This window comes from Acomys russatus, chromosome 8 (assembly GCF_903995435.1).
Source record: "Acomys russatus chromosome 8, mAcoRus1.1, whole genome shotgun sequence".
Classification (NCBI taxonomy): domain Eukaryota; kingdom Metazoa; phylum Chordata; class Mammalia; order Rodentia; family Muridae; genus Acomys; species Acomys russatus.
This window is the reverse complement of record NC_067144.1, coordinates 15,564,717-15,590,222: the sequence shown is the minus strand read 5'-3', so window position 1 is coordinate 15,590,222 and position 25,506 is coordinate 15,564,717. Positions and strand designations below refer to the sequence as shown.

At 43.3% G+C, this 25,506-nt stretch overlaps 1 protein-coding gene across 14 annotated transcripts in view; it reads left to right on the top strand.

The window, feature by feature from the left end:
• Acap2 (ArfGAP with coiled-coil, ankyrin repeat and PH domains 2) overlaps positions 1–25,506 on the top strand; it is a 132,172-nt gene that overhangs the window by 64,088 nt on the left and 42,578 nt on the right. For 11 of the 14 annotated variants that reach the window (XR_007831061.1, XR_007831060.1, XR_007831064.1 and 8 more), the window contains exons 8-14: positions 1,722–1,817; positions 5,281–5,355; positions 13,729–13,841; positions 18,225–18,245; positions 21,705–21,756; positions 23,443–23,543; positions 23,985–24,090. Coding sequence is in view for 6 of the 14 variants with exons in the window: in XM_051149723.1 (XP_051005680.1) it covers positions 1,722–1,817; positions 5,281–5,355; positions 13,729–13,841; positions 18,225–18,245; positions 21,705–21,756; positions 23,443–23,543; positions 23,985–24,090 (564 nt within the window). In the remaining 8 variants the exon portion in view is untranslated. The remainder of the gene's footprint in view (positions 1–1,721; positions 1,818–5,280; positions 5,356–13,728; positions 13,842–18,224; positions 18,246–21,704; positions 21,757–23,442; positions 23,544–23,984; positions 24,091–25,506) is intronic. The other 3 variants (XM_051149725.1, XM_051149727.1, XM_051149728.1) reach the window with 1 other exon arrangement.

Below are 25,506 nucleotides of genomic sequence, written 5' to 3'. Positions count from 1 at the left end.
AGACAGTTGTAAGCCGCATGGGAGGTGGGAATTGAACTCAGGACCTTCCGAAGAGCAGTGATGCTCTTAACCACTGAGCCATCTCTCCAGCCCCAAGTTTCATTTCTAAAATATTTTTTTAGGCTTATTTATTTTGTATGTATGAGTGTTTTGCATACATGTATATGCCTGGTGCCCACAGAGAGCAGAAGAGGGCATCAGATTCCTTTGAACTGCAGTTATAGACAGTTATGGGTTCCCATGTGGGTGCTGGGAACTGAACCCAGGTCCTGTTAACTGCGGAGCCATCTCTCCAGCCCTTCCCTTTAGAAATTGTCTACACACAATTGTATAATTATTACAATTTTCTAATACTATAGTAATTTTTATATGAGTGAGTTTTTTTCTCCCCGAGACAGGGTCTCTCTGTGTAGCCTTGGCTGTCCTGGACTCGCTTTGTAGACCAGGCTGTCCTCAAACTCACAGAGATCTGCCTGCCTCTGCCTCCCGAGTGCTGGGATTAAAGGCATGTGCCTACCACGCCTGGCTTATGAAGTGAGTGTTTATTGGTAGTCTTTGAATTTTATTTAACTGGCATTTGTTTTGAAAACAATTTTTGTTTTGTTTTTTGAGACAGGGTTTCTCTGTGTAGCCTTGGCTGTCCTGGAACTCACTCCGTAGACCAGGCTGGCCTTGAACTCAGAGATCGGCCTACCTCTGCCTCCCGAGTGCTGGGATTAAAGCTGTGCGCCACCACGCCCGGCTTGAAAACACCTTTTTAGAAGATTTTTTTAGTAGAACACCCTCGTGGCCTACGTCAGTTTTCAGAATATTAAACAGATGTCTGTTTCTTGCTAAAAATAAAACAGGTCTTAGGAGATTTTTTTGCATACATTTAATTATACAATTCCTTCCCATATAAAAACTTAACTAATAAAAAAGAGGGTGCCTTTTCTTCTGTGGATTAGTAAAACACAGAAAAAGCTGGGGATCTCTCCCTGATCCTTAGTGCCAATTTTTGATCTATGGAACAATAAATGTAAAGAACTTTCCAGGGCCAGTGAGGTGGCTCAGCAGATAAAGACACCAGATGCTGAGTGTGATGGCCTGAGTTCAGTTGCCATATGGAGGAGGACTGACTCCTGCAAGTTGCCCTCTGACCTGCATACTCACCCAGGCGTGTGTGTGCGCACACATGCACAGTACATAAACAAACAAGTAAATAAATAACATGTTTTTTAAAATAAAAAAGTCTTTATTGACCCCACTTGTGTATATTTTTTGGGGAAAAGAGCAACTGAGAGTTCCTGTTCCTCACTGGGGCCTGGTCACCCTGGTGGGTTGGTTTTGTTACTCCTGAGGACTGTGCAGTTTTTCTCTTCTCGTTTCATTTTTGCTTAGGGAATATACGTCAGGGACCACATAGACATTTCATAATGTTCTTAAGGACTTCTGGTAAGACAATGAAGCTGTTGAGAATATTAGTATTTAAATCACCGATGTAAGTTTTATTTAGGTCTACATGACTACAGTTGTTGAAATGTCAGACCACTGGGCATTTCTCTTAGAGACAGTTTATTCTCTTTGTATTTGCCAATATCTATGAAGTCCTCAGGAAAAAAAGCAACTCAATTTTAAGAAGGTTTGATGCTTTGGGTTCTTGTGGAGTGATCTCCAGTACAGTGAGGACTTGAGCTTCATGAGGATTCTGGCAGTGGATCTGAAGGCCCTCTCTCCCTTAGATGCTGTCCTTCATGTACGCACACCTGGCCTTCTTCCATCAAGGCTACGACCTGTTCAGTGAGCTCGGACCCTACATGAAAGATCTCGGAGCACAGGTAACCTCTTGACCTGGCTCTCTCGGTTCCGTACTGCCTGTTGACAGTTATGTCTTCAGAGGTATTTAGCATCTTGGGAAATCCAGCTTCTCATTTACTTAATAAGGAGTCTGTCACTGCAGCACATATACATGTGGGTTGAACATTGTGAGTTGAAAAGTAGAAATGCGCGTCTTAAATATTGACCACGAGGGTACTGGAAGCGAGACTTAACTCTTCTGTCAGGCGTGGTGCACAGTGATCCTTGTACTCGGGGCTGAGGCCCGAGAGATGCATGTGTCTGCTGTCTAGCAGAAGTAGCAGGATTTAGCCCTTTACTTGTTAAACTCAAATAATCCAGTCACTGTCGTGCTTGTTAAACTTGAATAATCCAGTCACTGTCCTGCCTTGCTTTTACTTAAGACATTGCTCTTTTTCATTTTAAAAACATTGTATTGGCTGCTTGGGTAATGGAAATCTAATATCTTAGAATCCCAAAGCTCCCAAGACCATTTGTTATTTAATTAGTATTTCACAAAGAGCATGCACTTTACTACTGACTTGGCCTGAGCCCCTTCAGACGGTGCCTTTTATTGATCGAGGAACCTCCTCACTCTTAAAAAACAAAAACAAAAATCTTTTTATTAGTTCTTTGTTTCACATCATGCACCCCAATCCCACTCATCTCCCCTTCCCTCATATCCACCCTCCACTCCGCAACCTCCACTTCAACAAAGGAAAAAAATCGCACCATGGAAGCTGTAGTGAGTGTGTCACAGCGTGTGCCATATTACACCCTTCTGTCCACACTTGCCAGTGGTCATTGCAGTGACTCCTTGGGCTGGTTTGAGGTCTCTGGCTTCTGCTGATCTATCAGATAACACTGGATCCTCACTGGGACTCCTCTCAGATATCCTATTGTTGCCCTGTGTCATGGAGTTCCTGTAGTTTTGGATCTTGAGGACCAGCCCCTTCATGCACGCCAGCAGTTCATTGATGGGGTAGATGTTGAGGTGGGCCAATTTAAGGCCCTGGATCTGGTCCTGAGAGGTACCTGATCTGGTCAGCCCAATGGCTCTCCTGCTTTTATGCCCTCAGGGTTGGCTGGCTCTCCAGCTACTCCTACAACCAGGGCCAGCTCTACCCTGTTGCCCAGGTCAGGTGTAGGCTCTGCTCTCCCACATGTTGCAGCCAATGGGGCTTTCGCCAGTTCTCCCACTCTAATGACCCACGGGCAGCTCTCCTGCCTGCCATAGATGGTGAGAGAGAGACAAGGGAGGGGAGGAGGGCATCTCTTCCTCACAAGAGGCCAGGCCCGCTCTCCCATACTCATGACCTCAGGGCCTTCTCACCTGCAGCCGCATATCCAGGGCCAGCTCTACTATGCTGCCCAGCTGAGGTGCAGGGCCTGCTTCCCTAAGTGTTGTAGCAGGTGAGGGTCAGGGTCAGCTCTCCTGCTCTAAGACTATGTTGGGAGCAACTGTCTGGCCAGCCACAGGTGGTGGCAAGGGCAAAAAGGAGCAGATGGGGTCTCTCCCTCACAAATGCTACCGCATAGCAGACAAGAAGTAGGGCTCGCTCTCTCACACTCTCACACCCTTGGCACCAGCTCACCTACAGCACCCACATCCAGAGCCAGCTGTACTGTGTGCACAGGCAAGGTGTGCGGCCCACTGTCCTGAGTGCTGCTGCTAGTGAATGGCAGGACAGCGCTCCTACTCTCATGACCTCGGGGCCAGGTCCCCTGCCTGCTGCACGTAGTAAGGGCCAAGGTGGAAGGAGGGTATCTTACTCATCCATGCCGCTGCACAGAAGACAAGTGGTAGGCCTAGGTCTCCTGAGCTTGTATCCTCAGGGACGGCTCACCTGCAACTAAGGCAGTGTGTAGCACCCTGCAGCTGGCTAAGGGTGGGGTCAGCTCTCATGCTCCCAGGGCCAGCTCTCCCATACTGACCATGTGAGGGGTGGGGCCACTTCTCCACAGCCCTCAGACATTAACAGGTCTGATCAGGGGTGTTCACCTGGCCTTTGGTGCTAACAGACCCCTGCTGCTCCAGGGCCATGGACCTAGACCTAGACATGGTTCCCTAGTGGAATCACAGGCTGAGACCTCACCGTGGTCCCTGGGGGCATCACAGGCTATCCACATCAAGCTGTTCCTCACTACCCTTGAGTCTCCACTTCTGCCTCTCTTCACTGTGCCCACACCCTTCTGTCTGTCTCTCCCATTTCTCCATCACTTACTTGCCCCTCTTAGTGGAGCCCAGGGTCTCTGAGTGTCTAGGGTCGTCTCAGGAGTGCTATGATCTGCTCATGCATTCCGGTGCCAGGCAGGAGTTATCTCAGGTATGGTCTGCCCCACCACCACCTCAGGCCTGTGTGGCACCTGACTGGGAGTTGTCTCAGGTTAGCTCACTGACCAGGTCCCATGGTGCAAGTCTGGTGGTCATGTTGGGCTCGCTCCTTGCCCAGTCCACCGAGTGGCCCCATGTGACGGTCATTTGTCGCAGGCTGACTCCTGCCAGGGCCCTCAGCCCCAGGTGAGGGTTCTTCGAGTCTCCAGCTTGCGCCCAGTTCTGGTGCCCGTTGGGGCCTATGTGTACTGGGTTGGTGTTTGCCTTAGGCTAGCTCCTGTCTTGTCCCCTGGCCCAGGACTGGTGGTCATCTCAGGCTTGCCTTTGTCAGGGAATATTAGGTGAACATCACTCAGGTACTTACTGCTTTCAATCTATGGGTCCTTTCCCTTCTAAATAAAGAGATCTGGAAAAATATTTAGTCACATTTTCTATAGTGGTCTGAGTTAGTAGGTAATATCATTCAGAACTATGGGATTGATAATCTTTTATTATTTTATCTAATTTAACCTATCAAAGACAGGACCTTACTGTGTTGACCAGTTTGGTCTTAACTTCTAGGATCAAGCAAGCTTACTACTGGTCCCCTAACCTCCCTTTTAAGGTGTCCTTTATTTATTTGCCAGTTAAGACACCTTTTAGATTTGATTATAATGTAAGGAAGGCAAGCGGCGTGTGGCAAGTGGTGGCACGTAGCTGTTGCTGCCAACTTGTCACCTTTGTCCTACCTAGTTTAGCTGCACCGCCTTCTGCTCTTGTTGGCTATGTATGTTTTGTACGTGTGCTTCGGTTCGTTTTTACCTTGTCTGCAGCTATCGGCATCTTCTGAGTGGGCCAACAGCACGTTAGGTTAGAGTTGTTGTCCTTCTAAGGATGGAATGTACTCTGTTGCAGAGCTCAGTGCAAGGCTTCCTGCTGGGAAGCCGGCTCCCCTAAAATGTGGGCTTTCTCAAAGAGAATTTAGTACTAGGAAAATGTGAACTTCTACTTGAATGTTTAGCTAAAAATGCATTATTAGGTTAATTTTAATCAAGTGATTTATATTTATATGTAAAGTGACTTGGAATATGGTTTAAAAAATACCTTTGCTTCTTTGAATTTTAAGTCTGTAATTTTCTTCTTTGCTTTAGTTGGATCGACTGGTTGTGGATGCAGCAAAGGAGAAAAGAGAGATGGAGCAAAAACATTCTACTATCCAACAGAAGGTACACGGGGGCAGTCAGATTGATTTCCGTCTACCGGAGTGTTAGTGTGTGAAAGCTACCCTTGTTACAGAGAGCCCTGCACCCTCTCACGACAGGAAACCCTTTCTGTGGAAAGCGAGATGTGTATCCTTCATGCACTTCCTCATCTCTTCAGATGAAAACATTTGGAAAACATGTTCTTGAACCAGCTCATAAATACTGTCAGGAGCTTGACTAAAGTGTGGGCCTTGTTGAAAATTTAAATATTATTCATGGTTTCATTTAGGATACTGACAACCTCCTGCCAGTGTGTGTGTGTGTGTGTGTGTGTGTGTGTGTGTGTGTGTGTGTGTGTGTGTGTGAGAGAGAGAGAGAGAGAGAGAGAGAGAGAGAGAGAGAGAGAGAGAGAGACAGACAGACAGACAGACAGACAGAGACAAAGAATGAGAGCATGTGTACACATCCTCCTCTCTCTTCTGTCTCTTGTCAGGGTTACGGACTTCCCAGCATAGCCGCTCCAGGGCAGCATTGTACTTCTGAATACTCATTGCTTGTTAAATTGCCTAAGCCTAGCTAAACTACTTCTTGACAACTGTTTTTTAAAATGAGAATTCAATAATAAATTTATATTTATTTTTTTCATGCAAGAGTTGGGTATGTCATGTCTGAAGCCTAGCCTAATAGGACTTTATCTTAAGTAGTCTGATGTGTTTGTGCAGTGATCAAGCATAGAAGGAAAAGTAGGGGTTGGATACAGTTAAATAAAGTTCCTTCTGCCAGCTGAGGAAGTCTGTCCTCTTGATGATAAGGAGTCATTTTTGACTATAGATTACTTAGATTAGATCTCACATATAAGATGTGAATAGAAAAAAATGAAGGCAAATTCAGTAGCAAGTGTAAGAAAATTGATTATTCACGTTCAAAGAGAAATAATCTTTAGAAAAAGAGTTTTTTCTTAGGTCGTCGTTAAATCAGTTACTTTTAATTTTTATAGTAGGAAGATGACTCCATATTTTTGTTGTTGTTGTTTAAAGACATGAGCTTTCAAGCCAATGGTGGTGGCACACACCTTTAATCCCAGCACTCAGGAGGCAGAGGCAGGCAGATCTCTGTGAGTTTGAGGCCAGCCTGGTCTACAGAACGAGTTCTAGGACAGCCAAGGCTACATATAAGACCTCTCTATAAGCAAGCAAACAAACACATGGTCTTTCTGTATTGCCGAGCCTAGCTTCAGCCTCATGGCCCTCCACTCCTGCTTCTTGAGCACTGGGACGACAGGTGTGCACTGCCTTGCCTGGCTCTTTTTTTGTGTTTAGGGTATACATCATGGCATTCTGACGACTAGCTTGTTTTAATGGCATTGCTGTCAGATGACTGCTAAAACTGGAATCAATTTTTTAGTAAAATGACAACTTATATTTATGGAAATATGTGATTGTTGGTGTTAAATCGAAATATATTTTTGAATCTATTGTATATATAGTTCAGTATTATGTTTGAAGGCCTCAAACTAGCAAATTATTAAATCTGAGATTATTTGATTTTAAACCAAACACAACTGTTTTAAGAAAATAATGTTGTTTTACTCATTGTTGATATTTTCTCTGCCCTCAAATGCTGACACAGGCTGCATTACAGGTAAAAAAAAAAAAAAAATCCAGTAAACTAAAATTTAAGGGAAAGCGTTACTTCTGATAAACTTTTTTCTTTTTTTTTGCTTTTTTTTTTTTTTTGCTTTTTCAAGATAGAGTTTCTCTGTGTAACAACCCTGGCTGTACTGGACTTGCTTGGTAGTCCAGACTGGCCTCGAACTCACAGAGATCCGCCTGCCGCCTGTATCTGCCTCCCGAGGGCTGGGATCAAAGCCATCACGCCCAGCTTTTAAACCTGGTGGCACTCAGAGGAAGGATAGCAAGTTACCAAGAAGAGACTTGATATTCTAAGAGCATATATAGGGGGAGGAGGTCTCCCTCAATCACAGACATAGGGGAGGGGAGAAGGGGGGAAGTGGGAGGGAGGGAAGAATGGGAAGAAACAGGGGAAGGGCTAACAATTGAGATGTAATATGAATAAATTAATAAAAAAAAAAAAAGAAAGTTAAAAAAAAAGGTGTCATAACATTTACATTGAGCAGTGTGAGAAGCAGTGCTGTTGTGAGCGCCCTATGTTCTCTTCATGCCTTTGCACGTCTCTGGATAGATGTTTGTGCTGATGGAATAGAGGTGCTGTACCAGCCAGTGTGCATGTGCTCAGCACGTGGAGGATGCCGCAGGACAGCCCTGAGTTTCCGCCGGCCTCGCCACTACACCGTGGCTGTGGACGCTGCGCTGTGGTCTGAATTATGCGTCATTAGTGACTAGTGGAGTGTGTTATCGGTTGTGTTCCCTGCTCGTGAAATGTCCCTTCTCTTTCTCCCTTTCTGCTGCCAGCTTCCTGGCTGACGATCAGCTCTTCATATGTTGTAGATGCGTGCTTTAGATTTTCATGGTGTTCAGCCGTGTGTCAGGTGCTCTTGTTAATTTGCTCAGCAGTTTCCATCACAAGATGACGAGTACTGCTTCCACTTGGGTTTGCTTTTCACATTTATGTCTTGGCTTTATTTGTTTATTTTTTTGCCATGGTACTGCGGATTGAACTCAGGCCTTGTGTATGACAGGCAGGCGCTTTGCCATTGAGCTGTATCCCCAGCCCCTGAGTTTAGCTCTTAAATTCATGTATAACTGGCTTCTTGTGTGTGGCGGTTAGAGACCCACTTTTCTTCTGTTGATAGTGTGCTGATCTCGGCAGGGTAAAGCAGCGTCTTCCTCTAATGCTGTGCAATACAGCGTGTGTTAGACCCCACGCCTCTTCTATCATGTGCGTTCTGGGCTCTTTTACACCCCATGGTCATTTTGTCTCAATTATCCCAACACATTGTTGTCTTAGTTGTCATCAGCTTCTCATGTGTGAGGAAGCAGTGCTTCCGCCTTCTCTTTCTACAGACTGGGTTTTGTGTGATACAGCTCAGGAGCTTGTAGTGTAACAGGAGCTTTTGGCAGGCTGGGGGTGGGGGCTGGGGGTGGGGGTGGGGCTGGGGGTGGGGGCTGAGGAGGTGACTCAGCCTGTCTGCTTCATTCTTTGAAACAAAATTGTTCCCTGACCTCCATGAGTGCTGTGGCATTTGTTAGTCTTCCCCAGTATACGAAAAACAGTGATTACATTTGTTGTTGTCGGGCAATGGTAACTCTCACCTTTAATCCCAGCATTTGGGAGTTACAGACAGGTGGATCTCTGTGATTTTGAGGCCAGCTGGTCTACAGACTGAGTTCCAGGACAGCCAAGGTTACACAGAGAAATCCTGTCTCAGAAACAAACAAACAAAAAGCTTTTTAAAAAAATTTTTTTTGATTGAAGTTCTGTTGGATCTGTGAGAAAGCAGGTATACTTGTTTTATAATGTCTACTTTTTAAAAAAATAATTTACTCAGATTACATCCTGATTGCTATCCCCTCACTTGTATCTTCCTGTTGCCCCCTCCCTCTTTCACCCCATTCCCCTCCCCTAGACCTGTGGCAGAAGGGGACCTCCTCTCCCACCATGTGATCACAGATTATCAGGTCCCCTTCCTCTGAGTGCCACCAGGCCTACTTTACAGTCTTATCTTACCTGCTGTTTGAATTTTCTTTCATGATCTGCATAGGGTCTTGTGATTTTCTTGTATACCTTTTGTTAGATTTGTTCCCAGACACTTGTATTGCAAATGTTCCCATAAATGCTTCCTTTAGAAGTCACTGTTGTCTCTGTAAGTATTGCTTCTATACCCGGCAGGCTCACTCATACGCCTGATACCCACGACACCTCTCTGAATTCTTTGGAATGTTCTGTGTACAGAGTCCTCTCCGTAAATAAGGACAGGGCAGAGCGCTTTCTTCTTTCCAGCCCTTCACTTCTTAGCCTGGCTGGTTATGAGGAGCTTTACAGCAGTCTTGAGCGGTGGTGGTAACGGTCAGTCTGGTCTCACTGCAGTTTGGGCAGGGAGACCTCCCTTAGCTCCCCTTGCTCGCCTGCTTACTTGAGCGCCTGCTTACTTGAGCGATCTGTTTCTTGACCCTGCAGGAAAGCACAGGCTCCCCTGAGAGGCAGTTACCCTTGTTCTGTTAACTTCTTTGGCTTCCAGTTTTCCTTTTCTCCAGTTTCCTTTGCATGTTCTCTCCTAAATGTCAAGTTGTGACTACGCTTGCAGACTCCAGCAGCAGTGTTGCCAGCTGCTTACATATGGGGCCCCCTGCAAGGTGTCACATCTGAGTACTTTATTAAGGGGCATTAGTAATGCTTACGTGGGAGACTTGTATACTTCAAGAAGTAGTTGAAAAATAGACATTTGCCATTCATTGCACATTTAAGGGAATCTTATTTTATGTTTTATATTATTATTATTTTCATGTTGGCAAGCACACTACCATCGAGCTGTACTCTGAGCCCTGTTGCTTATGCTCTGAGTATCATAATGATTACCAAGAGCCCACAGATGCTACAAACAAAGCCTTTAGTCCTCTCAAGAAACTAAAAGTAAAACTACCACGAGTTGGCAGCTGTACCACCACACCTGGGCAGGCACCTTAAGGACATAAAGGAAGCACATTGCAGAGACGCCTGCGCACTTGTGCTGCTTTCACACAGTGGCCAAGATGTGGAGCTGCCCAGGTGTCTGTCACCAAACTTGACTAAAGAAAATGTCCCATGTACATGCATGTGTGCATACAGAGTTTTAGTTGCCTTAAAGAAGAGCAAAATTACGCCATTTGCGGGGAGATAGATACAAGTAGAAAGCAGAATAGGCAAGTATCAGAAAGATAAATATTAATTTTTTCTTATGTGGGATGCATATTGCTATATTAATACTAGCACATTAAATATACACATATGAACGTGTCATAATGAAGCCCACTCTATTCTATGCTAATTTAAAATTTAAAAATAAAAACTAAAACTATATTAAAAATTTAAAAATGTTTAAAAAAAGTCAGAGCCGCAGTCAGAGTCCCAGTAACCCTATATAAGGCTGTGAGTGCTGGCCTGCCCTGCAGTACTAATGCACGGGAATTAGAGCCAGGTGGACCCCAGGGGTTCGCCTGACAGCTAGTTTTGCCAAACTGATGAGCTTCAGGTTTATTGAAAGAATCTGTTTCAACAAATAGGGTAGAACGAAACAAAGGAAGATACTTGATGTCAAACCCTGGCTTCATACACACACACACACATATACACACACACACACACACACACACACACACACACACACACACACACACACACGAACATGTACACATATGTACAATAAACATATGTTGCAAAAGTCAATTAAGTCTATTGCTGAGTTGTTAATGCACTCTGCTGCTAATGATAGCTTGGGGTCCATGTGTTTGAGGCAGAGCACTTGTCTGTTGTATTTGGAGTACTAAGCATGTATATACATGCATGCACATGCACAGAGCACATGCATAGAGTGATATGAATTTAAAAAATAAATGCACACACAGATTTAAGTTTTAACGAAGGAACTAATATTTTCTGTTTGTTTCAAAGAAAAAATAGATAGAAATATAATAATTCATGCATAGTTTGGCTTTTTTTTTACTTAAAACTGAAAGATACCAGGAATTTTTAAAAATTCTTAATTCAACCTATTTCCTTCTTACATTTTTAGTACATTCGTGTTAGAATGCCCTGGGATAATTGTCATGTGGACTACCCTTTCAGGCTGGCTTCTCAGCTGTGCATCATCTGGTTTCTGCCAAAGCTTTTAAGATAGGGAGCAGCCTCCTCCAGGGCGGGACTGGCGCCCATTGCTAAGAGCACTGGCCGTGCTTGCAGAGAACCCGAGCCTGTTCCCAGCACCCACATGAGCAGATCACAGCCACCTGCGGTTCTGGATCCAGTGAGGGAACTTAAACACACAAGCAGATAGTCACGCACACACGTATACCAATCTAATGTCTTAAGTTTGAAAATTTCACTGGTGCAGTACTGAGAGATTCTGACTCGGTCACTGGTGCGGTACTGAGAGATTCTGACTCAGTCACTGGTGCAGTACTGAGAGATTCTGACTTGTTCACTGGTGCAGTGGTGAGAGATTCTGACTCAGTTACTGGTGCGGTACTGAGAGATTCTGACTCGGTCACTGGTGCGGTACTGAGAGATTCTGACTCGGTCACTGGTACGGTACTGAGAGATTCTGACTCGGTCACTGGTGCGGTACTGAGAGATTCTGACTCGGTCACTGGTGCGGTACTGAGAGATTCTGACTCGGTCACTGGTGCGGTAGTGAGAGATTCTGACTCGGTCACTGGTGCGGTACTGAGAGATTCTGACTCGGTCACTGGTGCGGTACTGAGAGATTCTGACTCGGTCACTGGTGCGGTACTGAGAGATTCTGACTCGGTCACTGGTGCGGTACTGAGAGATTCTGACTCGGTCACTGGTGCGGTACTGAGAGATTCTGACCTGGTCACTGGTGCGGTACTGAGAGATTCTGACTCGTTCACTGGTGCGGTACTGAGAGATTCTGACTCGGTCACTGGTGCGGTACTGAGAGATTCTGACTCGGTCACTGGTGCGGTACTGAGAGATTCTGACTCGGTCACTGGTGCGGTACTGAGAGATTCTGACTCGGTCACTGGTGCGGTACTGAGAGATTCTGACTCGGTCACTGGTGCAGTACTGAGAGATTCTGACTTGGTCACTGGTACGGTACTGAGAGATTCTGACTCGGTCACTGGTGCAGTACTGAGAGATTCTGACTTGTTCACTGGTGCAGTGGTGAGAGATTCTGACTCAGTTACTGGTGCAGTAGTGAGAGATTCTGACTTGGTCACTGGTGCGGTACTGAGAGATTCTGACTCGGTCACTGGTACGGTACTGAGAGATTCTGACTCGGTCACTGGTACGGTACTGAGAGATTCTGACTCGGTCACTGGTACGGTACTGAGAGATTCTGACTCGGTCACTGGTACGGTACTGAGAGATTCTGACTCGGTCACTGGTGCGGTACTGAGAGATTCTGACTCGGTCACTGGTACGGTACTGAGAGATTCTGACTCGGTCACTGGTACGGTACTGAGAGATTCTGACTCGGTCACTGGTACGGTACTGAGAGATTCTGACTCGGTCACTGGTGCGGTACTGAGAGATTCTGACTCGGTCACTGGTACGGTACTGAGAGATTCTGACTCGGTCACTGGTACGGTACTGAGAGATTCTGACCTGGTCACTGGTGCAGTAGTGAGAGATTCTGACTTGGTCACTGGCGCTGAAGAAACGTTGAGAGCTATGGAGCTCATTCTTATCATGTTAATACCAGCTATTTTGTTGTTTTGTTCAAAATACTTTGGATTATTTTAAGTATTGGACTCCTGATTTCCAAGCTTTGGGAAACTTTGGGGAAAAACTGGAAATCTGACCTGCGCTGAGCACATACTTACACTGACTGGGTAGAAGACCACCTGCGATCCTGCAGTCTTTACAGCAGAGAGACTCCAGCATGCTGCGTTTGACTCGCCATTTCCCTTTGCAAATGAGATTATCCTTCATGGAAAACATTCTGTTGTGTTTTTATCCCATCTCTGAACTTACATTAAAAGCATGCTATGGGCCGGGCGGTGGTGGCGCACACCTTTAATCCCAGCACTCAGGAGGCAGAGGCAGGCAGATCGCTGTGAGTTCGAGGCCAGCCTGGTCTACAAAGTGAGTCCAGGACAGCCAAGGCTACACAGAGAGACCCTGTCTCCAAAAACAAAAAAAAAAAAAAAAAAAAAAAAAAACAAAAAACAAAAAACCAGATGCATGGAAGTGACATATTTAGAAAATACAGACAAATTCAAACAATTCCAATTAAATATATTCCCATACCTTTACAATGAACACGCATGGCCATAGAATAGTAGGCCACACGGAATGCCTTTTGGACATAATGCTATGTAAGACTTACTTCTTTTCTCTGCAGCTTTGTATATTATTTTTACTTTTCATAGTTTCTTTTCTGCAGCATGTTTTATATAATTGTGTTTTCCATCATAATCTTTTTTTTCTCTCAAGACAGGATTTCTCTGTGTAGCCCTGGCTGTCTTGCACTCACTTTGTAGACCAGGCTGGCCTCGAACTCACAGAGATCCGCTTGCCTCTGCCTCCCCAAGTGCTGGGATTAACGGTGTGCGCCACCACGTGCGGCTTCCATTTTCTACCATGGTGCCCTGAGTTGTTGATTTCTTAGTATGTTGAAGCACATCTCTGTTGTCGTGCCCCTCCCCCCACTTCTTACCTAAGTCTTACTCCAAACTTTTTAAAAGGCTCTTTTCCCTAAATAAACTTCTTTTCCTGGGAACTCGGTCATCTGAACTTGTGTGTTATTTCGCCTAGGATTTCTCCAGTGATGACTCCAAGCTGGAGTATAATGTGGACGCTGCAAACGGCATTGTCATGGAAGGGTATCTGTTCAAGCGGGCCAGCAACGCCTTCAAAACGTGGAACAGGTAACAGCCCGCAACCGGCAGGCCTCACGCCAACATGCCGCCACTTTCTGCCTTTTCCTGATATTGGCAACTCTTCTTCCCCAGAACTATATGAATTCTACAAATTCCTTAGTAACTTTCTATAGCCTAGTCCACAAAAGGAAAGATGAATCTTAAGGGTCAGGTGAAAAGCGAAAAGCCAGACTTTTAGATTTGAAATTTAAGGCTTAAAGGAGAAAACGAGATTTTTTTTTTCGTTTTGTTTGAAAGTTTTAAAAAGGACAATTTTTGTAATAATAGAGAGTGGTGACTTGTTGTTGTAGGAGTGGTTGAAATGTCTTCTCAGGGTTAGGAGAAGGGCATGCACTCACCCAGGGATGAGGAAGGCTGCTCCTTAAGATGAACGTTACTCAAATAAATAGGGTCGTCTCCGTAAGGTCATTTGGTGTCCTTTTTTTTCTTTTTTAATTTTTAAAATTTTTTTATTTTTAACAATGCTGTGTTGAAATGGGTTCTGGTTGGTCTTGTTTAGATTTCTTGGAATTGAAGTTCAAAAACATTCAATGACATTTTAAAATGTCAGTCATTTATTGAGCCTTTCTCCAGTATTTGAGGTTGTAGAAAATCTAAATGGTACATGGCTTTATTTAAAATATTTTTTTTTCATCTGAAAGTGAATATAAACTGGAAAGAACAGTGCTATTTACTATTAATCAGTTATGTAGAGTTATGTAGAACTTTTAAATAAGACATAGGTACTGGAGGACCAGCTGTTGTGATCTGGTTATCAATAATGCCTCTAGTTATTATACTGTGGAAATGAAAAATTGAAATTGTATTTCATGAACCAAAATGTAAAACAATAGCCCTTTTAAGTCCTTCTTGACAAGTTCTGTAGTTTGTTTAGGAAACAATTCGTATGTGGTAACTTTTATAATGATTATTCAGGTAATAATAGGTTTACAGTGTAATACTGGAATTGAAATTTAACCTTTAAACTTATAAACTACCTCCTTAAAGTTTAAGAAAACAAAAGTACAGTAAACCCTTAGAAACAACCATTATGTTAAGAGGAGAAATGAATTTCTTTAGACCGCTTGAGCAAGGACTGCGAGCTCAGACTCCGCAGTGAAGAAGCACAGTGGAGAATCCATTGCTGGTCAGCGCAGCCGAGTGGAATCAGCCGCAGACCAGATGTGGACCGTATCATTTTTTATCGTTTGTCTCAGGAATCCTATTAGCTGGCATGGATTCTAGAGGCAAAAGATGAAGTAGGAGCAGCTGTCACCCCCTGTTGTAGATGTGCTAGCCTCTGCAGGATGGAAAGGCGGCCCTCAGCGCTTTAAAGGGGCGGTCTGTGGCCGCTAGTATAACAGACCGTAGGTCGAATTAAGAAGACAGATATTTAGCAAGGTGATTGAAGTGAGGGGTTTATTTTTCTCGTACTTTTGTAGTCTGGAAATTAAAGATTGGGAGACTCATTGAGGGGCTCGCATTAGGGGCTGTTTCAGCAGCAGAGGTGTGTGGCTGAGATTTTATGCAGATACAGGAGGCCAAAGAACAGGAAGGGGTCTGTCTTCTCTTTTTTGGGGGGCGGGAGAAGGGTGTCTTCCATTTTTTTAAATGGCCAATGTGAGACAGCAGACTGACTTCCAGAGACTGTCACTGACCCCTCCCACAAGCGGTGCCTTCAGTGACGTCATCACCAGCACAAGGCCCCGCCTCCAAGGATTCCAATACCCTTAGTGGTACCACACTGTGAGCCAGATCTAGGGCAAAACCTGTGGGACCGATCATATGCAAAATATAGCAGAAAGGAATTACACAAACAGGAGAAGAAAGAGCAGCGATCCTTGATGTATCACCAAGAGCTTCCCTCTGGTATTATTAATACTAAAAGTTGCAAATGCATTTACGTTTCTTAAAGGAGGCTTTAAAAATCTAATCTCAGGAAATGGAAATCGTTTTCTTTTATCTCTGTTTGGCTTAGTGTCTTCCCCAGTTTTTAATTTAATTTATTGTAATACATTCTACTGCCTCTGTGTAAGACTGTACATTCCTTAGCATTAAAACGTCTCAGAATCTAACTCTTCACCACTTTTGTTTTGTAGCTATCATAAGGCAGCAGCTGTGTAATGATGCATGTGGTCTTATCTGTAATTTTTTGAAGTTAGCCTATGTTTTCAGCATCCTCTATTAAAGATTGCCATCGTGAGGGACATGTGAATGTAATTAGGAATTCCCAAAGAGTTTAACAAAATCTGCCCCAGGCTTCACTGATTACGATTTGACTTTAAAAAGAGTGTTTAGGGCTAGAGAGATGGCTCAGAGGTTAAGGGCACTGTTTGCTCCCCTAGAGGTCCTGAGTTCGATTCCCGGCAACCACATGGTGGCTCACAACCATCTGTAATGTGATCTGATGCCCCCTTCTGGCCTGCAGGTGTACATGCAGCCAGAGCACTGTATACATGATAAAGAAATAAATAAATCTTAAAAGAAAAAAAAAGAATCTCTAGTATTGTATAGTGTAGCATAAAAATTGTGTTTTGTGCATGAGAGTAGACAGCTAAGGATGAAAAGCTCGTGTCCTATATGCATTGCCAGTCTTGTTCCTTCTCAATCTCAGATTTCTTGTTGTGGCATCTCAACCTGTAAACGGATCATAGTGTTAGCCCTCTGTATGATCTTACACTATGGATTCACCCAACTGAGAACCATCAATTTTTGGTGCTTATTATTTAATCAATGCAATTATACCATTTAATTAGCACTTGCATTACAATAGCAACCGTAAGTAAGTCTAGGGGTGACTGAGCTGGATGGAGGCTTGTCTCCAGGACCCAGGGGGAAAATGAACTGAGCCCAGAAGAAGGCAGCGTGGCAAGAGGCTTTCTGTTTTACACGTGCACATGTGGGCACGTGCACGCACACATACTCATTCACATACTTAAACATGTGTACAGACACACTTATAGACACACAGGCACACACACATACACACTCACACAGTTTCTCCTCTTTTCCCTCTCCCTTCCCCACCCCCCTCATCCTCTCAGCTATTTCTCCCTCACACACTCATACTCTCATACATTAGGATTCTGTGTGTGCAAACGCTGCACTTTATCCTAGAGAACTTGAGCATCTTCAGATTTAGATTACGTGTGATTGGGTCCCAGACCCAAGTGCTACACTGACACCAAGGGTGGCTTTATTTTTCTGGGGGTGCATTACGGTCTGCCACAATGATCTTCCTTCCTTCCTTTTTGCTTTTTCAAGACAGGGCTTCTCTGTGTAGCCCTGACTGTGCTGGACTCACTTTGTAGACCAGGCTGGCCTCGAACTAGGGGACCTGCGGGCCTCTCTTGGCATTAGCGGCGTGCACCCCCACGCCCAGCACAATGCGCTTTTTTGTTACATCATTTTCTCGGTACGGCAGTTTCAGTGCAGACTTTAAACAGAGGCACCTATGTTTCTCTTTTACTTTTTATAATGAGTTTGGAAAAGAGGAATAACAAAATAATTGTTAACATAATTTAGCACTAAGGTTTGGAAAGGCTGACAAAGAAGCAGATTACTTTGTTAGATCAGAAAATATAACCTAGTAGTAAAATGTATCATATAGAGTTTTAATGCAAAACAATCATTATATATACTGCCAGTACAGATAAAAACATTTTTATTGGTGTTTTGTTTTAAAGTAAGCAGAATGTGCACAGACTAGAGATGAGTATGCTGGTTAGAGTGTGCGTACCTGTGGTCCCAGCACCCAGGAGTGGGGAGGCAGGACTGGGATGGACTGCATAGCCTGGCCTGTCTCCACCTTCCTACACCCCCCTCCCCTAAAGCAATCAAAGAACTGTATTTATATGTGGCCTTGGAGTCTCTGCTATCATCTGATGAAGATGGGTGTGGGCAGGTGGGAGGTTTATTCAGTTAGCATTTCATGATCTTTGAAATTCCTAATTTGTAACCCCGATTTCCTTCCAAGACTTGTCATATGCTTAAGTCTTCTGTAGGTAAACATGGAGTGATTTTCCTCTTGGTTCCCAGGCACAGCTTATTAATGTGTGGCACGATGCTACCTCTGCTTTCTAGTTATGACTATAGAGGCAGGAAATCATAGTAGATGTATAAGGTAACAGTAATCTCATAATTCAAATATATTCAAAGTATTTCAATTTCCTAAGAATTGAAATTCAACAAGATGCATGTATTTGTAATACATAAATAAAACCCATGGATCCTCTCTGACTGTAGTGTTAGGTTATTGGCTTAAGCTTGTTTCTTTACCTTTTGTCTTATTTTTGTATCATGCTGGTCCTTTGCTTATTTTCGCATTTGCGTTTTCTTTCTTTTACACCTTTCCCTTTTGTTTTAACCCTGCCCCCTTTTTTCACATGACAGGAAAAAGCCCGATCATATCAGGTACCAAATAGCCCCCTGCCCTTCCTCCTCTTACCCAGTTTCCTCTGTAGCACGAGAAAGCACCTAATTAACCCGCGTTTGGTTGGATTACTTGCAATGGATAAAAACATCTCTTCATGCTCCAAATTGGAACGAAAACCTAAGTATTTATTTGAGGAAGAGAATTATTCCTTTTAGTCAGTCGCCCATGTCCTCCGTTGACTTGAACTGGGAAGGGACAGTGCGTAGTTATCCACAAGAGAAGCAGCCTGACTGGTAGGAGCGCCCGGTGACTTTTGTTTTTTATGACGGACATAAAGTAGCACACTTTGTTTTCACGATGCGGTGGCTGGGACGAGTCCCTGGGATGAGCTGCTTATGTTGGAAGGACTCTTGGTCAGGTCATAGGTTTTCTTTGTTTTGCCACTTTCTTTCTATGAAAACAACAAATTGAATTGAAAATTAAACAGTGCATTAAGCCTTTAAATTGTATTAAATATCTATCTAACACTTGAATATGTGTATGTACCTGTAATTTACATAGTTTTAGTTATAAAGCTTCTTCAGATTTAGAGCTGTGACTTTTACCCATATTTTTGATATTAAGATCATGATAAAATATATTTGATTTTTATAAATTTTTTTCCTTTTGACCCAAATTTTGTCACCTGGAAGTTCTCCTTGGTATGTAATAGTACTTAGGTGTTTTTAAGTAAATGTAATATGTTGGTTTAAATTATAGTAAATTACTTCTACTTGAGACAGATAGAAAATGTGTCTTACTTTTTCTTACTTATAGGAAATTAGGAACCACCTTGCACTTTGTGCTCCATTTTTAGTCTTGTAGACTATGCACTGTGTTAGCACGGTCTTCCCAAAACTTGTCTCTTGGATCTAGTTGCACCTTTTGAAGTACTTTAAACTTTCCTGTACCAAGTACTTCAAATACTAAGTGTGTGTGTGTGCGTGTGTGTGTGTGTATGTAAAATTCATAGGCTACAAAGCTATTCATCATACTTCCCTTTTCTTGGAAATATTAATAGTCCCTAGGATTATTTTACAGGAACAATTAAACTCTACTCAGTCTATAGTAAAGGGCTTGCCTTGCAAATATGAGGACCAGAGTTTGATCTTCTACAACCCACATGCAAATGCCAGGTGTGCTCGCCTGTGCTTGTAATCCTGAGACTGAAGAGGCAGAGACAAGTAGATCCCCAGGGCTCAGTGAGCGGAAGAGACCTTGCTCAAAGGAATCGGACAGTTCCCTAATGATCCCCCAGGGTTCCCCTCCAGACCCCACGTGCGTGTGCATATTTGTGCGTGCACACCACAGCATATGTGTGCCGAGCAGAGCACATGCGTGTACACTAAAGCAGATTTATCGCCCCGCCCGATACATCCGTCACATCAGCTATGTCCCTTTAACTGGCTAAAGTTCTGGTTGATGTTAGATGCGTGTTTTTAATGGCAGCAGAGGGAAGACCGTGTCAGACAACATCTTTGTAGTTCATCTTTCTCTACCTGTGATCTATTATTATGTTTTAAGGAGGCTGCAAACGAAGTGAAATTTGTATTATCTTTTCTAAGTATTTCACAAAACCCAATGATGTGAGAATGTCACCCAGAAGCTCATAAGTGTCAGGGGAACTGAGTGTCAAGGATGCTTCTGCTCCATAAAGTTAATAACTGAAGGGACCGAGACATTTCTATCTAGTTGTATTATTATTATTGCTATTGTTATTGTTACTGTTATTTTTAGGGAATACTGCCCTAAGATGGACCAGGTCAAAAGAAAAGACAGCCTTTGAGGACCTCAGAAATGTGAAAAGTTGGCATTGTTTCCTGGATAGCTTCCCACTGTTCAATGAAACTGTGGTTCCCCCCAAACCCTGTAAGATAACCACCGCAGTACACAGTCTGTGCATCTCGATTACTATAGTTCACCCTCCTCAAATGGATTTTAAAACCAATGCTTTAATCGATCCAGAGATAGTTTCCATTGCATGTCATCCCACGTGACAGGGTGCACCGTGTGGCCTGGGTGCAGGAGCTCCCTCTAACATCCTAACAGCTGTCTGTCCCTTGCACAAAACCCTGCAAGTTCTTCCTTTTCTGGTTTGCTGATTTGCATTCAGCGGCACCCCACCTTGTATTATTCAGATGCTTATTTAACAAGACTCTTGTTCAGTGGAAAAGGTGATATGTCTTTAAGTGGCAAGAAAACCTATCCACCCAGTAAAAGGCCTAAAAAAATGCCAAGGCATCTTCTGGTCTCATTCTCAGCTTTGGAGAAATAACTAAACATTTAAAAATAGAAATTCAAAACACCTAAATATAATCTCTAGTAATTTGTATTAGTATCAATGAAAAGGTAGAATCTCTGTCTGCTAATAGATTAATAACTAATTAAAAATCATCTCATATGAAACTAATTTAAAAATAACAGCTCAAAAACTGTTCACTTTTCGTGCTTGGTGAGAAGTTTTGCTTCCCTTATGAATGGCTTTTGACTGTGGGTTTTTTTTATTTTTGTTTTTTGTTTTTGGTTTTTTATGTCTTTAGTTCTTTTTGTTACTTTAATAAATTAGAACTAGTGCATATGGCTTGCATTGCCTAGCCCTTTTTCTAAAGAACATTGTAAGCAAATTACTTAGCAGTAATGAGGAGAGTCATTTCAACGCCTGGGAGGAGCCGTATGTGGTAACACGATTTTCTTGAGAACCGTCTTGTATGAAATGAAGCTTGTGATCATGTCCTCCTAGATACACTGTAGCCTCTGGTCGCTGGCCAGTCACACATATGCCGAGCTAGCTTCTGAAGGGTTGAAAATAAAGTGCCATTTGTGGTAATATTTTACTCTGATGAATGGATGATTTATTCACAGTGTTAAGTTTTCTACATTGCAAATGTGGGTATTTGAGGGAGAGATTTTAATTATTTTGAGCACCTAAAAAAAAAATCTTTACATTTGTACTTTTAAAATAGTTGTTGGGCTGGAGAGATGGCTCAGCGGTTAAAAGCACTACCTGTTCTTCCAGAGAACCTGACTGAGTCCAATTCCCAGCAACCACATGGTGGCTCACAACCATCTATAATGTGATCTGATGCACTCTGCTGGCCTGCAGGTGTACATGCAGATAGAGCATTCATACATAAAATAAATAAATCTTGAAAAATAAAATAAAATGAAAATATATTTAAAAAATAGTTATCATGTGGTCTTAGCAGGAAAAATAAAAGTTTTTGTTTAGATGTAAAGTTATGACATAAAATTAACCAAAGCAGCAAGTCTATCTCCCTCATCTGTGATTTTTCAAAGGTGCTTATCTTAGTTTTCAGTAGTTATCTCAGATGCCTCAATTCTGAAAGCAAAGCAGCGCCCATCTCCGAGCACCACCCTAAACAGGTGTCTAGTTCATGACCCCCCTCCCCAGAGTAGCCGCACGTGTGTGATCTTTAACCTGTCTCCTCTCTGTCTAGACGCTGGTTCTCCATACAGAACAATCAGCTGGTTTACCAGAAAAAGTTTAAGGTAGGTGCTTTGTTAAGCAATAAAGGGAAAACCCAGTGAGTTCTGGTTCCAGTTCTTTGTGTCTTTGTCTCAGTGAACACAGATGCCCACAAATATCCATATGCACAGTTTTTGGAATTGCTGCTTCTTGGTTTTATGCGTGGGTGTGTGTAATAAGTGGAGTGGGAGCTAGGTACCCTAGATCCTTAAAAGCAGAGTGATTTGAATTCTGAATTTTTTTTAAGACGAAACAAAGGTTTCTTTTCATTTGTGTGTACATGTGTGTCTGAGTGCAAGTTTGCGCATGTGACTTCCATGCCCCCAGAGGCACCAGATTATTTTAAGGTACAGTCTCCCCATGCAGCCCTGGCCAGCCTGTAACTTACTGTGTAAACTGGGCTGGCCTCAAACTCAAAGCGATCTGGCAGCCTCTGCCTCCCCAGTGCTGGGATTAAAGGCATGAGCCATCACACCTGCCTTTTATTTTTATTCTTAATTGTGTGTACATGTATGTCCTGGGTGTCAATTTGTACACTTGAGTGCAGTGCCTGTGCAGGTCAGAAGAGGGCATCAGGTCCCCTGGAGTTGGAGTTATTGGCACTTTGTGAGCTGCCTGACCCGAACTCCATCTGCTGCAGGAGCACTGTGCGCTCATAAGCACTGAGCCGTCTCTCCAGACCCAGTCATGACCTTCCTAGCTTTGAGAGGTTTTGTGTGTAGCAAGATTATTACCTTCGTGTTATTAAGTCGTTTGGTTAGTTGTGTGGCAGGAGTGACCCTTGTCTTTTTTTTTTTTCCCCCCAAGACAGGGTTTCTCTGTGTAGCCTTGGCTGTCCTGGACTCACTTTGTAGACCAGGCTGGCCTCAAACTCACAGTGATCTGCCTGCCTCTGCCTCCCTGAGTGCTGGGATTACAGGTGTGGGTCACCCACCCGGCTGACCCTTGTCTTTAGTACGCATTGTCTTAGGACCAGTGATGGTAGCACAGAACACTTCAGTATGACGTAAATGAAAACATACGCTGTTAATAATGTCAGTAGGAAGCCTGCACTTTGTCCTGCTGCTTATGTGTTTGTTTCTTGAGCCTTATTTCAAGGTGAGGGATTTTATGTATTGGAAAGCTATACTGGATGGCTTGTGAGACGGCTAGACACTGGAAATAACCTTTTGTTTATTAATTGACAGCTTGCCTTTCACATAGTCAGAATGTCAGGTAGCCGCTGTTTGTGAGATGGCTGGAGTAATTACAGGCTCTTGAGACTATGTAGTTAATCCATTGGTATTTTAATTAGAAAACAATAAAATTTTTTACCTTTCTCATAAGAATTTTAAGAAGAATTTACCAATTTCTTGTCTCCCTTTGGAGCATTTAAGACATGATTTACTAAAGCTTTCTCTTTGGGGGAGAAAACAGCCTTTCTGTATGTGAGTGTGACTCCAAAGACTTCATGGCCGTGAGTGGCATGGGGAGAGGACCAACAACGACATGGTTGTCTTGAGTGCTTACTAAGTGCCAGTGTGATGAGATTAAATGCCCAAGATAGAATCGCCTTCATTAGTTGTTTGTCTTCATAACGCCCATCTATAGCGACAATGTGATAAAGTAGGAACCTTTTAAGTGAGGCCGTTTTCTGGAGTGTGCTTGAAGCTTGTGGCAGCTGTGGGTGCAGAAAGCCCGAGACTGATGGCAGCGCCCCCTTGCTGCAGGACAGCCCCACCGTGGTGGTGGAGGACCTGAGGCTCTGCACGGCCAAGCCCTGTGAAGACATCGAGCGGCGCTTCTGCTTCGAGGTGGTCTCTCCAACAAAGTAAGGTGTTTGCAAGAGCTTCAGAGCTGCTTTTATGTTTCTGTAATCTTCCCCAAGACTTGAGAACTCTGATTCATGATTTTTCAGGGCAATAGAAGAGAATTAATGTTTTGAGAATAAATTCCAGGAGCAAATACAGATGTTGTATCCGAGTATTTATATAATTTCTCTCCATGTAGCTTATTCTTTAAAATATGTAGAGATTACGTACTTATTTGCTCAGTGGGTTGTGAGCGCGAGGCAAGCACCTACTACTGAGCTCCCGTCCTGTAAACATTATTTAGTTCCTCTATGAAAACAGCGGTGCACAGGCTCACATTCAGGCAAAACACTAACACACATACATACTTTTTAAAAATGCGCTGAATAGAATAGTGAGAAAAAGTGTGTCGATTTTCCTTTCTAATTAATTATTTGACAGAATGATGTGTTTACTTTTAGAAGTTGTATGCTCCAGGCGGATTCCGAAAAGCTGCGCCAGGCCTGGATTAAGGCTGTTCAGACCAGTATTGCAACTGCTTATAGAGAGAAAGGCGACGAATCCGAGGTTAGTACAGGTGGCATCAGTCTTGCGGGGCCTATTGCTAAATGTTTTAAATTTCACTTGTAATTCTTTTTATGTAACATGATTTTATATAATTAAAAAAATTTTTTTAATGTTTGAAAATTTTAGATTCAGGTTCTTTTCGCTGACCTTTTCGTATGTTTCATCTTACCCCTCCTTCTCCTGCCCACCTTTTTAATTTTAATTTTTAAAATTTCTTACGTTCTCTCTTTTATTCTAACTTTTTTGACAGTTCACGTAGCCCAGGCTGGCTTGGGCCTCACTGTGTGGCTGGAGGTGATTCTGGATTCACAGGTCTCCTGCTTCTGCCTCCTGAGGGATGGGCTGCGGGCATTCCCACCGTGCCTCAGTTTAGGCTGTGTGTGGGACCCAGCCAAACTACACCTCCAGCCCTTGCCAACCGTTTTCTTTTGGAATCTAAATGTATCTTTATTTTAACATTTGAATGTATATCCCAGAGTATTCTTATGCTAGTGGTTTTTCTCTTAAATATTTTGATTTTTGTTGTTGTTAATAATAATAAATACTTTGTGAGTTTAAAAATTTATTTAGTTTTAAATTAAGACTGACTAAAAAGCAAAAAAAGGAGAGCCCATGTTGTCCTTTAGTTGAAAGCCTCACAAAGAGTCTGTTGATTCTTTGGAAAGACCTAGAGCGATGGAACCACTCTGGGGCCATTGGGTTTGGGCTGAGGCACAGGCTTACCGATAGAGAGCTAACGGGAATGTCTCCACGTTCTCCTTAGAGGTTATTGTGGGCCATCCCAGGGCTCCCAGGGGTAGATCAGACCAGAAGCTTCCTACGCAGGCACTGAGGGAACTCCCTGTTCTAAGCCAGTCATGCTCAGCCTTCCTAATGCTGCGGCCCTTTAATACAGTTCCTCGTGTTGCAGTGACCCTCAGCCGTAAAATTGTTGTCACTGCTACTTCATAGCTGCAATTTTGCTATTGTTATGAGTTGTAATGTAAATATCTGTATTTTCTGATGGTCTTAGGTGACCCACGTGAAAGGCTCATTCAACCCCCACAAAGAGGCCATGACCCACAGGTTGAGAGCCGTTGTTTTAATCAGTCTCAGAGAACCAGTTGTCCTGGGCATTGTTGAATACAGATGGTGAGAACATTGGCAAAAAGGCATGGTGCTAAAGAGAGCCCTCGGCGGCTCTGGTCCCTGAGTCATCTCTCCAGGCTGCGTCGGATACCCTTGAACTTTCCGTGGAGCATAGCTACTAACCTGGGATTTCCTTACACAGTCATTTTCAGTAATTCCTTTCTTTCTGTTGACCTATATATTTTCCCCTATTGATTAAGAGCTTGAGGACTTTCTTCAGTATTTCCAGAAAGTTAGGAATTTGTGATTTCATGTTCTCTTGAGCAGAGCTTTATTTTGTCTTTACAT